The following is a 12,272-nucleotide window of genomic DNA, read 5'->3' on the forward strand; positions in this document are numbered from 1 at the left end:
ATGTGAGCATTACTGAGTTACACTCATTCAACTGAAGCCCACTCTCATTTACAGAAAGACCTACTGTCACAGACGACTTAATTTCTTGGCCTCGAAGTTCTACCTCCATGAAATGCTCAATGAGATGGCTGAGCTAAAGGAACTCAAAAGTGTGCCTCATAGAGATTTCTACAATGTTAGGAAGGTTAGATTTCTATTCTTTGTAATCCAATATTGCTTCTTTTCAGTACATACTATCACCTTGTTGAAAAGAAAAAGGAGGTGAGAAAAGTGTGTTTGTAAACACTTAACTTAGACTCAAGTAGACTGAACATAGACATTGTTTTTTTCTCCCAGGTGGACACGCATATTCATGCAGCTGCCTGCATGTCTCAGAAACACCTGCTGACCTTCATCCAGGAAACATATAAGACTGATTCTGACCGTGTGGTGTTAGAAAAGGATGGACAAAAGTTGACCCTCAAGCAGGTTTTCCACTGTCTCAATAAGGACCCCTATGACCTTACTGTGGACTCTCTGGATGTACATGCTGTAAGAGAATCAGACATTTCCACAATGTTTTAGCATTTTTTTCTCATTTTGTTCTGTGTTTACTTTTAAATATGTTGAAATGGCTGGAATTTTTTTTTTAAACATTTTGTCAGAATGTTTTTATACACAATTTATGATGCTACTGCCAAAAACAGTATTTGTTGGTACTTTTTCGTGACTTAACATTTTGGGTTCACAATTATGCTGTGTAATTTCTAAACTTCACAGGGGAGACATACCTTCCACCGGTTTGATAAATTCAATTCAAAGTATAATCCAGTGGGAGCCAGTGAACTACGAGAAATCTTCCTGAAAACAGACAACTACATGAATGGAGAGTATTTTGCAAGCATCATAAAGGTATCATATATAGTACTCATATGTTTTAAATAACAACCTTTGCAAAGACTGTCTAGCACACTCTACTTATCACCTTTAACAGGAAGTGGCCCACGACCTGGAGGGGAGTAAGTACCAGCATGCAGAGCCACGTGTCTCCATCTACGGGCGCTCTCCAGAGGAGTGGGACAGTCTGTCCAAGTGGTTTATCAACCACAAAGTGTACTCTCCAAACATGAGGTGGATCATTCAAGTGCCCAGAATATAGTGAGTGCTACACCACAATTCAGCCTTATAATTAAAAAATATTTCCCTAAATTATAACACAATGTTTTCATTTGTTTCAGTGATATTTTTAAGGAGAAGAAGCTGGTACCTAATTTTTCCAAGATGCTGGAGAACATATTCCTTCCTCTATTTGAGGCCACTGTTAACCCACAGAAGCACAAACACCTCAATGTCTTCCTCCAATATGTAAGATGTTTTTCTTTTAAGGGTCAATCATACCAACATCTACTCAGCCAAAGATGTTTTGAGATTTTCTATAACATGAGAACATAACAGAATATAAAACGAGTTTCAATGAGGTAGCACTTTAAAAAAAACGTTTATTGTAGTGGCATAATCATTAAAACAAGCCATCATGTGTGGATCATTTGAACAATGTTACCAACATTAAGGATTTTTTATATTTCCTTCCTCTTTATGACTTATTCTCACTTATTTGGAGTGTCTGGATGTTCTTCTTGTTTAACCTTCTTGCCAATATTTGATGTAACAAATGATTATGAGTATATTCATAGTTAAGAATGATCAGATATAGAGACAAATAACTAATATGTGTGACATAATTAAACAATATGCATGGATCAGACTTTATAAAACCATCCCAGTACCAAATGCATGTACTATTTCCTGTGCAGGTGTCAGGCTTTGACAGTGTAGACGATGAGTCCAAACACAGCGATCACATGTTCTCCTTCAGGAGCCCAAAGCCTGAAGATTGGACCACAGATGACAACCCCCCCTACAGCTACTACATCTTCCACATGTACGCAAACATCATGGTTCTCAACAACCTCAGAAAGTAAGCACTAAGGTCTTTTTCTTCAACATAACACATATTTCGTCAATAAAGGAGATTCCATTGCTGGGAGACTGATGGAGAAAATCCTACTGAGAAGAAATAATGAATAAATCAAAGGAAAATACTGAACAAATAAAAACTCATAGCTGATGAGAGCAAAGGTGGACAAGGTACATGTTCAAAAGTGTCTTTGAGTTTCTAGAAAAGCGCTCTATAAATAAAATGCATTATTATTATTATTATTATCATTGTACACATTGAATTGATTAGCATTAAAATATACTTTTAATAAGTTCTCCGTACAATATTTGTACCTGGATTTTAGTGGTGTAATGTAAAGTACTGTACCTAAGTAAATGTATTAATTGGTGTTCACCAGTGGATAACAGTAACTTGTACATCACAATATGCATTACAGCTGATATCTATAAATATTCAGAATGATGAATAATGAGCATTATAAGACACTGCTCTATAATTCGCTCTTATATTGATCGTCCATTGTGTCCTCTACAGAGAGCGAGGACTGAGCACCTTCCAGTTCCGCCCCCACTGCGGAGAAGCTGGATCGATCACTCACCTGGTCTCTGCCTTCCTCACGTCAGACAACATCTCACATGGACTCAACTTGAAGAAGGTACTTCAGATTTGTTGAAAGGAAATTCAGGATGCTTTCTGAAGAATATATAAAAATTCAAGAATAATCCTTCTCAGTGCAAAGAGGGGATAACAAGGGGCTGCTGCTGTGTGAGATCAGCTCTGCAAAGATCAATAATGAGACGGGCCTCTATGCTTTGGTCCCTGTTCAAAATACATTACAGTAGACCAAAATAGCACAGACGCTGTAGTGTTTCATTCGATTACTCTTATCTCTAGACCAAAAGGCAACGTAATCAATACTGAAATCAACCTCAATCTTGTCACTGTTTGTTAGTCTGGGACCACATTTTTTCAGTTTGTGTTTCATAACAGAACAACTGAGAATCTGAGAACTGTAGGAGAGAAAGATATAAGTACGTTTTAATTTCTGGTTGATGGACAGTATGTTCCTGAAAAAAGGGTGGGATCAACTCCGCTGATTGATTAAAAGGTTGAAAATCTGAACATTTTTGCTTTAAGTCTCTTATTTGTATTTGTCTAGAACAAGCAACGTTGCCTTCATGTTACCTGTCTCATGTTGTATGGATGCCTGCCACTCTATGTATTTGTCTTTTGTATTTATTTATCTATTGTTTAAACTGAATGTTCCCTCAGAGCCCGGTGCTGCAGTACCTGTACTACCTGGCCCAGGTGCCAATTGCAATGTCTCCACTCAGCAACAACAGCCTGTTCCTGGAATACTCCAAAAATCCTCTCCGAGAGTTTCTGCACAAAGGCCTGTGTGTGTCTCTGTCCACAGATGACCCCATGCAGTTCCACTACACGAAGGTAAAGAGAAACTGATACACTGGAAATACAATGTTTATAGATCAGTATTTCTATAGTTCTGCATTGTTATGCATTGTCTGGGTGTCTTGTTTTAGGAACCACTGATGGAAGAGTACGCTATTGCAGCTCAGCTCTGGAAACTCAGCACCTGTGATGTATGTGAGATAGCCAGAAACAGTGTGCTGCAAAGTGGACTGTCTCACCAGGTAAGGACACTTCCACTCTCATAATTTGTTCTGCGTTATCACATTTTCTTCTACATTGATCCCATTTGTATCCCACTAATTGATCTTGTTTGTTTGCAGGATAAGTGCCACTTCTTAGGAGTGAACTATCTGAAAGACGGACCTGAAGGGAACGATATCCGCAGGAGCAACGTCGCGCAGATCCGCATGGCCTACAGACACGATACGCTATGCAATGAACTCAGCTTCATAGCGGATGCAGTGAAGTCTGATGCTATGAACTCCCAGTATGATTAAAACGGACCTCACATTAGACAGAATCCAAGCATGCTGAGTTCTCAGTAATCACATTTAACTTCATTTTGAAAAGGGCCAAAGGGTACCTGTGATGATAAAATGAAACTATAATATCCTTACAATTTAGCAACAATTCTTAGCCTGTGACAAGTTGATTAGCAGCATGCTTTGGATGACTCATGGCACTTTGGTCCTCAAAGGTTTAGACAAAACCGTTTGAGGGCCAAGCCCACTATGTATACGCAATTGTAACTTGCACTTTATTTTATGAAGGGGGTTATGTCATAGAAACGTACAGTTGACATTTATTTTAAGTTACTGTATACACTGTACATCAGACACGAGAACACTTAAGGTTGAGAGAGCATTACTCAAAGCTTGGGGAGACTCTGGGGAGATAACAGATGATGTCTGGTACATTTCCTCTGTCTCACTTAAATAGCCTGTCTTAAAATGATTTGGAAAGATATCAATATTTGTTTTTTGGGAGATTTCCAAAGAGACAAGTCCCTTTTAATGCTTGAAGTTGTTGTTGAAATGCTGCATTAACACATGTGTTTGTTATATAAAGCACTATACTAAAATGAATAACAAGTATTCAGTCTTCACAATGATTGCATAGCACACATTGCCATCTAGTGGCTGAACTGCACCATTTAATAACATCAGAGGGCTGAAAAAGCACACACATACATAACATTTACAAAATAAAACACCCTCAAAGGCCACTCTTTCACAGAACTTAAAAAAACAAAACAAGGGGACAATCGTTGTTCTAAAAAAGATTATTACATGGTAGAGGTCCATTGATGGCTTCTTAAAGATATCTCATCAGAAATGTTTAACTTGCATTTTCTTCCACTTCTATTCTCTCATCTTCCATTCTCTCATCTTCCTGAGCAGCCTCCTCGGTTTTCTCGGTTTTCTCCTCAGACGTCCACTCCACCGTCTGGATGTACTCTTCTGCCTGCTTAATGTCTGTGCTCACTGCTCGACTTCTTCTCCTTTTCACAGAGAGAAAGAAACAAATCATACAATGCACTTGATTTAATATGATCTACCCAAAATGTTATACGACAGAAGGATGCTTTGTCTTATCAGTTTATCCCATGCTTTTAAGTGATGATATACAATGTAGCTTCTTTGAGTAATGCTATTGTATATAGAGCTCACTAAAGACAAATTCAACCCAGATAGCATCATCAAAACACCAAAAATCTCTCTTTAAGCCTAAGTTTTATAAAGAGTTTGCTCATAGGAAAACTACTCACAGTTTTATGAATGCAAAGATGATTATTGCGATAAGGAAAAGTCCACAAGTTGAGGTGATGAGTATTGCCTTTGCTGGAACGATAAAACATAAAAGGGAAAATATATAAGTAATTCATAACAACCACAATCACATTTAGAATAGAATAATGTATTGTCATTATACAGGTATAGTAGAGCTACTCCTTTTTTTAAGGTGCCATCAAAAAACAAACAAGAGACGTACAACAGTCAGGAGAAGACAACATACAAAATAAAAAAGTATAGTATGAACTCAATACGTCAAAAAGTCAACAGTATTAATTCCCTTGTGAACAAAATGCTCGTACCTCCAGTAGAGCTTTGTGAGCCGCCCACAAACGGGGCTGGTTCTGCCCTGTAATCTATGGTAGGGGTTGAGGAGGAAGACGTAGAGTGCGAGGTCGGGCTTAGGCTTGCTGCTCTCGAAGAAGACTGAGTTTGCCCCGAGAAATCCGTCCTGTCCGAAGGGCTATCAGTGGTTGCATCCTTCAATTGTGTAGTAGCTTCTGTGCATGTACACGAAGACCATGAGAGATACGATAAGAGTTAGTGCATGTCATTTGATAAATGTATGTTGACTAGAAATTCCTTCTGCCTCCCTTATGGAACTAGGTACTGATAGCGATGTCCTTGGAGACAGGGGTCTTGTCTTGTTTAGTCTATGAACAATTGTGAAGGGTTAAACAATCCTATACTGTTTTATGATATCTAATCCAACAATTAATTATCATGAATTGTGGAGCAAAGTATTTTTCTATTCAGAATCAGAATGCCCTTATTCGTCCCACAGAGAATACATAAGTAAAGAGACGGGTATTAAACAAGTTTTGTAAGATGATAAAAAAGAATGCAGATTAACCCTGAATAGAATAGAATAGAATCCTTTATTGTCACAGGTACAATGAGATGTTACAGGATTTGCATTTTGAAAAGTATTTTTTTTAACTTTTATTTTTTTATTATATTTTGTATTATATCATAACTTAGTATTTTGTTTTCAACATATGTAACATTAAGCTGTCTGTGGCTCTTTCCTGCTGTAACGATGCAAATGTCCCCTCTGTGGGACTAATAAAGGTATTCTGATTTTGATTCTGATGAGTAGGGCTACTCCTTTTTTTAAGGTGCCATCAAAAATACAAAAAACAAACAAGAGACGTACAACATTCAGGAGAAGACAACATACAAACAACAAGCTTTCATACTTCAAAATGCAGATAAAGTTGAATACAGTCCAAATGTAAATTGTGTCCCTATGCAAAGGACCTTTCATCGACACTAATGGAAGTGAATACCTTCTGATGTATGATTTTTTGAAGGACAGGATGATTGATATCTTCAATTAACAATTGTCTCTTACTATTAGGCGTAAAGCACTGTGAAATGTTTAATGAAAACATTAAAATATGTCCTACCTGATTCATTGAAACAAAACACATCCAACTTCTTTGTAACATTGACTCGCCATGTCACCAAGCCCGTCTTGTTTTGTCCACAATTAGGAATGGCCTTGACGCGGGGAACGACTGCTAAATGTTCATCAATCCATCCATATCTGAGAAAAAACATAAACAGAACATCAGGCAATTTTCATTAAACTCCACTTATATGACTAAAGTGATCACTCTTCTCTGGTCTCACCTGCATGTTTCGAGACCTCGAGTGAGAGCTTTCTGCACTTGTGCCTTTGAGGCGATGTTCACTCCGAAGGACAAGCAGAGGCTCCGAGCATCAGAGGCATTGTAGGAGTACTGAGGCTGGTTCAGGTAATTTAAGTCACTAACCTGAAATACTCCAGCAACACTTTGATCTTTCCCTGGAAAAACTGGAAACAAATGACTTGAAGTTATTAAAAAACGAGATCAGATTTGACAAATTAGTAAATAGTGCTTGAAAAACGTACCTCTGATGTGGCTTGAGTCAATGTTTTGATCAGAGATGACTGAAGTAAATGACAACACTAATGTGAAGCAGAGCCAGATCATATTTATGACCGGTCAGAGTTGAGTTGAATGAATGGAGCGGGATGACAAGTGATGCACGGTTTATGCGCCTCTGAGCCAAATGACAGGGTTAAATAGGGCTAATTTTGTCCACTGGGGTGTGTGGACTCTCCCTTTGCCAGATAGTAGAGGAAAAGGAAGAGGGAAGTGCCTCTCATGGGTCACATCAAGAGCCATCATATATTCTAGGAGCAGGGCCCAGGAGACAGAGAGATTAAACTAATATGTTAACATGAGATAAAGCCACAGAAATGCAGTGAATTCATGTTCAAGGAGTAATTCATTAATGATCTAAACAGGGTTGCTATTTGCCATAACGTTTTTCAGTGAAAGAGAAAGTGTTACATTTTTTGTATGATTTAAGTGACAATACAGCTTGTCCTCAGTCATTTGAAATGTTTCTGACATCAAGGGCGCCGGAAGCGGGGGGGCCAGGGGGCCATTGGCCCCCCACTTTTCAGCCCTGCCCCACATTTTCGCAGCAACAGATTTTTTTTTCCTTTTTTTTTCTTCTTTTCAGTCTTTATTTCGAACAGATTCAAAAATAACAAATAAAAAATAACAAATGTGAAAAACAGAATACCGTATTGTTATAATACAGTATTTATCCACATTCATGGTAATATTTGTATATTCAACAAAAAAAACAAAAAAAGTCTTCATATTAATAATAATAATAATAAATCATATGTATCCGAAAGGGAGTAGGAGGAAGCAAATGCTTATTAATTCCCACCCCTTACTTGATCAATGATTGTCCTTTAAATCATTATGCAAGTTATTCCTACTTAGATTTACATTTATACATATACAATAATTTCTCGTCTTCAATCACCTTTCTTCATTCTCATATTTTTCCAAAAAAGTGTTTCTGTACATCCTTTTAAACTGAATTATGCTTGTGCTTTGTTTTAACTCCTGCTTCAAACCATTCCATAAAATCACCCCACAGATTGTTATACTCATACTTCTCAGAGTTGTTCTGACCTTGAGTTGTTTAAAATGTAGATTTCCTCTCAAATGATACCCACCCTCTCTGTCTATGTACAATGTTTTTAATTTCCTAGGAAGTAGATTATGTCTGGCTCTGTACATGATTTGTGCCGTTTTAAATTTAACCAGATCAATGAACTTCAATATGTGTGACTTCAAAAATAATACATTAGTGTGTTCAAGATATCCAACATTATTGATAACTCTTATAGCCCTTTTTTGTAATGTGCATAACGGCTGTAGGTTGGTTTTGTACGTGTTTCCCCAAATCTCCACACAGTAAATCAGATATGGCAATATTAGTGTGTTATATAGAGTATACAATGAGTTATAGTCCAGAATGTATCTGGCTTTTCCCAATATTGCGATAGTTTTAGCCAGTTTTGCTTTTACATGAGTGATATGAGGTTTCCAGCTGATTTTGTGGTCTAAAACCACACCAAGGAACTTAATTTCATATACTCTTTCTATGTGTATGTTATCTAGTATTAATTGTATCTGTGGATTTGTTTTATGTTTTCAACAAATTCAACAAATTGTTGTTTGTTGTGTATGACCATACCTATATAAGGTATATTTATACATTTTATTTTTCAAAATACCAAACAGATCATTTTTTAGCCATGCCTCGTTTCGCTCATTTTCGCTCTTTTCCAAGCCTGTCTTTGAAAATTCTGAGCAGCAGCTGACCACGCCCCCTGCAGAAGAGGGGGGCATGAGCCGGTGAGAGTCACGTTAACATGCTTGCTGTGATTACGAGTGTGGAATAAACATGTCATCTCAGAGCAATGCATGTGTTCAAGCGTATTATCAATTTGATCCAGAGACTGACCCTGAAGCAGCGGAGGTTTTGGTGGAGGTGGAAACATCTCGGTTGCAGCAGGACGTTTCTGAATGGTTAGTTGACAAGCTGTTGTTCCTATTTATTTTACTCTGTTACGATGCTTGCTACTTATTCCGTTCATATTTTGGCTAATTAGCAAGAATGCTATGTGTACAGTTTATAACTTAGAGCTTGTAACGCAAAAACAGCGATACATATATATATTTATAAAGGGAGACATTCATATTTTCAGCATATATACAATGGCCTCATTGCGTTTATTAATAGTTTACAGCCCTTTTCTTCCAACATCGTGCAACAACCGTTGGAAAGTTCAATAACTTAGGGTGATAAAAAGTATAACTCCAACAACACCTCAGTTGTCAGCAGTGTGTGTAGTTTCATGTGTTTTTAAAAGCTCAGTTATTGACTTCTTTCTACAGGTGTACATGTGCAAATTGCGCCACGATGCCTTCTGAACGGAGAATGTGTGCTGCATGGAGATACCACAGGTAACATTTTTGATAGCTTCACTAAGTTGTCTGTTTAGAGAATACATTTTTAACATGTCATTCAATATATCTTTATCACACTAGGTGTCAAGACGGATGCAGGAACTTGAGGACTCTATAACCTGTATGGTGGACCATCCTGGATTGGAGCCTGTGTGCCTGAATGTGTTCTCCCTGCAGAATGCATTGAATATTTACAGAGCTGAACATGGTGGACTACAGTTGAGGCAAATAGAGCAGTGAGTGGTTTGTTTCTTTTGACTGAAATTGTAAAACGAATGCTAATATTGTTCATGGAAATAAATACTGGTGTATATGGCTTTATGCAATCTTTCATTGTACATGTACTATTATATATATATATATTATTACACAGCAATGGCATAACACACCCATGTGTACGACAAAAAAAGTCCACACACAACCTTATGCTTTTGAAATCAGAATATTCTTTACCCATCCAAACATGAATAATCACGACACATTTGATATCAACTCTGAACTTTATTGTCAAAATGAACGGTTCTTTGAACCCATAAAAAAAAAACGAAATGTACTTGTATTTTGTATAAATTACACTAAATATTTTTTTTAATGATTTCAGGCGTCACAGGTATCTAGCCTACAGAAGCTTTGTGAGCTGGTGCTGGGGCTTCCTTGGACGCAGGATCAGAGTGGTGATTCCGGTCTGCGTTGTCCTCAAGGAGGCAGGAGTTTCCTGATCCGCAAAATGTCGATGTTGGGTTCAGACAGCAGCCAAATTGAACCGTGTAGCATACCCGGCGATGACCTCGTCCCTGTCAGGTCGCTCATAATGGTGCAGGGTCCACAAAGACTTGGTCGAAGATGAGGTCCATCAAGTTGGCCACGTAGCCTGTGCAATGTTAAAAAAAAGCACAACAAAAAATGTGGTTTAGATTAGTATATGCATGTAAAAAACTGAAAGTTCTTTCTAATTTTATATTTGTAAATAGTTGTATAATAAATATTTTAAACACTTACGGAATGTGGGGTCAGTCTTTACTGGTTTTGCTCTGCATTCTCCCTTCCTGGCCTTTGGGAACTGCAGTTTATACAGAGGGTTTCCAGGGGATGTAGTGGCTTGTGCACACTCAGCGTTTTCATTGTAGTGCAGGGCTGCCAGGTACAGTCTTTCATTTCCGCCATGAGAAAAACAAATGTAAATAATAGCAAAGGATGTACAAATTGTCACTAATTAGTAAGTATGTGAGGTGCTGGCCTGTAAAGAAGAAAACATAGTTGGAACAAAATCATCTCAATTTAGTATTCAGGATGAGAAAATACTATTTGGATAAATATAGTCTGAAATCCCAAAAGATGGGGCTTAAAACTCTCTATTTAGCAAAGCTCTTTGCTTAGCCTTTTCCAATCTGAGTTAGTTTTGAACCGTAACGTGCATGCTGTGTTTCTGACTCAATACAGATGATGTGTTGGAGAGGGGCTGAGCTCAGTAGACTGACTGTAATGAGTGCTAGCCACTAATTAGCCTGTTGCTAGGTAAGGCCTTGTCAACAACAACATACCAACGGGGCTTTAGCTCCGTTTTACTCGTGGTGTGTGTCCCCCCTCGCATACATACACACAGTGTTGTATCCTCACACACCCCCATTTATATTCATGTGCGCAAACAAGTAAACATACAAAAGCTTTTACATATTACGCTGCAAAAAACGGCATGTCTCATTAGCGTAGCGTAGCTTAGCTTACAGATCTGATCGTTCTTACAGACTACAATCACAAAAGCTTTTACATATAACGCTGCAAAAAACGGCACTTACCTACAGAAGATTACGTTTGTTATTATAACTTACTCAATATGATTTTAGAGGATACAAAATACTAATAAATAGGAGAATAAATACTTGTGTTATCGGCTAGGGCGTGGCTTTACAGCCTTCACACAGATCGCCATTACGGCAGTATGTCTGAACATGTTAGCAAATGCCTGATAATTAAAATAAAAGACAAAGCAAAGACTGCGGAGCGTACAATATAAAATGTTACAAAAACATATAAACACCTAACCGATTACTATTTGGGTTTGAGGCGACATTGATACGGCAAAGCTACATGCTACATGCTACATACTACAAGCTAGAGATAGCTTTATCAGGAAAAACACCGCTAAATAAAACGTACAGCTTCAAAATTGGATGTGTCCTCACTGGCCTGCTCCCGGATGGTTGGTATTGATCCCGGCAATGCACGTGGCCGTGGCTCATTCCCCTGATAGGTGGAGAGTTGACCAATAAGCGGAGCACGTCTCTTTGTGACGTAGGAAAGTGTTGAAATCTGGATCCGTTTTTTTCAGATCCGTTTCAGCCACTTTTTTAGAGATTTGGCGAAGGAGGAAAATAGAGAGGGTTGTGTTTTCTGACACTTGGTGAGTTCCCTGGAACACCGGGGACACATATTCATGTATAAAAGACGTCCAAAGGTGCATTTTGCATGATAGGTCCCCTTTAAATAATCTCTCGTTTAATCCCACCCCTCTGATGCCATACCGTTCCAGTTTTATCAGTAACATATTGTGATCTATGGTGTCAAATGCTTTTTGTAAGTCTATAAATATTCCCACTGCTTGTTTTTTATTGTCCATGCAGTTTGCTATTTCCTCACTTAATTCCATTAGTGCCATAGATGTTGATCTATCTTTCCTGAATCCATATTGACTGTCGTCCAAAAGCTGATGTGTTTCCATGAAACTGTGCCGCGGAAAACTGTACAAATCCCGTTTCAATAATTCCCCTCTACTCTAAAGTC

General features: G+C 38.1%; 2 protein-coding genes across 2 annotated transcripts in view; one reads left to right on the forward strand and one right to left on the reverse strand.

The window, feature by feature from the left end:
* LOC117547400 (AMP deaminase 3-like) overlaps positions 1 to 4,455 on the forward strand; it is a 41,960-nt gene extending 37,505 nt beyond the window's left edge. The window contains exons 7-16 of the mRNA XM_034218127.1: positions 55 to 184; positions 337 to 531; positions 760 to 891; positions 974 to 1,137; positions 1,218 to 1,344; positions 1,794 to 1,957; positions 2,474 to 2,594; positions 3,212 to 3,385; positions 3,481 to 3,591; positions 3,691 to 4,455. Of these exons, the coding sequence (XP_034074018.1) occupies positions 55 to 184; positions 337 to 531; positions 760 to 891; positions 974 to 1,137; positions 1,218 to 1,344; positions 1,794 to 1,957; positions 2,474 to 2,594; positions 3,212 to 3,385; positions 3,481 to 3,591; positions 3,691 to 3,867 (1,495 nt within the window). The 3' untranslated portion in view covers positions 3,868 to 4,455. The remainder of the gene's footprint in view (positions 1 to 54; positions 185 to 336; positions 532 to 759; positions 892 to 973; positions 1,138 to 1,217; positions 1,345 to 1,793; positions 1,958 to 2,473; positions 2,595 to 3,211; positions 3,386 to 3,480; positions 3,592 to 3,690) is intronic.
* Positions 4,456 to 4,481: 26 nt separating this feature from the next.
* LOC117547403 (lymphatic vessel endothelial hyaluronic acid receptor 1-like) lies at positions 4,482 to 7,193 on the reverse strand. Its single transcript, XM_034218140.1, has 6 exons — positions 7,061 to 7,193; positions 6,799 to 6,982; positions 6,573 to 6,712; positions 5,466 to 5,663; positions 5,139 to 5,211; positions 4,482 to 4,871 (listed from the first exon to the last, which is right to left on the reverse strand). Exons 1-6 carry the CDS (start codon positions 7,140 to 7,142, stop codon positions 4,709 to 4,711), a joined length of 840 nt encoding a protein of 279 aa, XP_034074031.1. The 5' UTR covers positions 7,143 to 7,193; the 3' UTR covers positions 4,482 to 4,708.
* Positions 7,194 to 12,272: the final 5,079 nt, after the last annotated feature.

Source organism: Gymnodraco acuticeps, unplaced genomic scaffold (assembly GCF_902827175.1).
Source record: "Gymnodraco acuticeps unplaced genomic scaffold, fGymAcu1.1, whole genome shotgun sequence".
NCBI lineage: Eukaryota > Metazoa > Chordata > Actinopteri > Perciformes > Bathydraconidae > Gymnodraco > Gymnodraco acuticeps.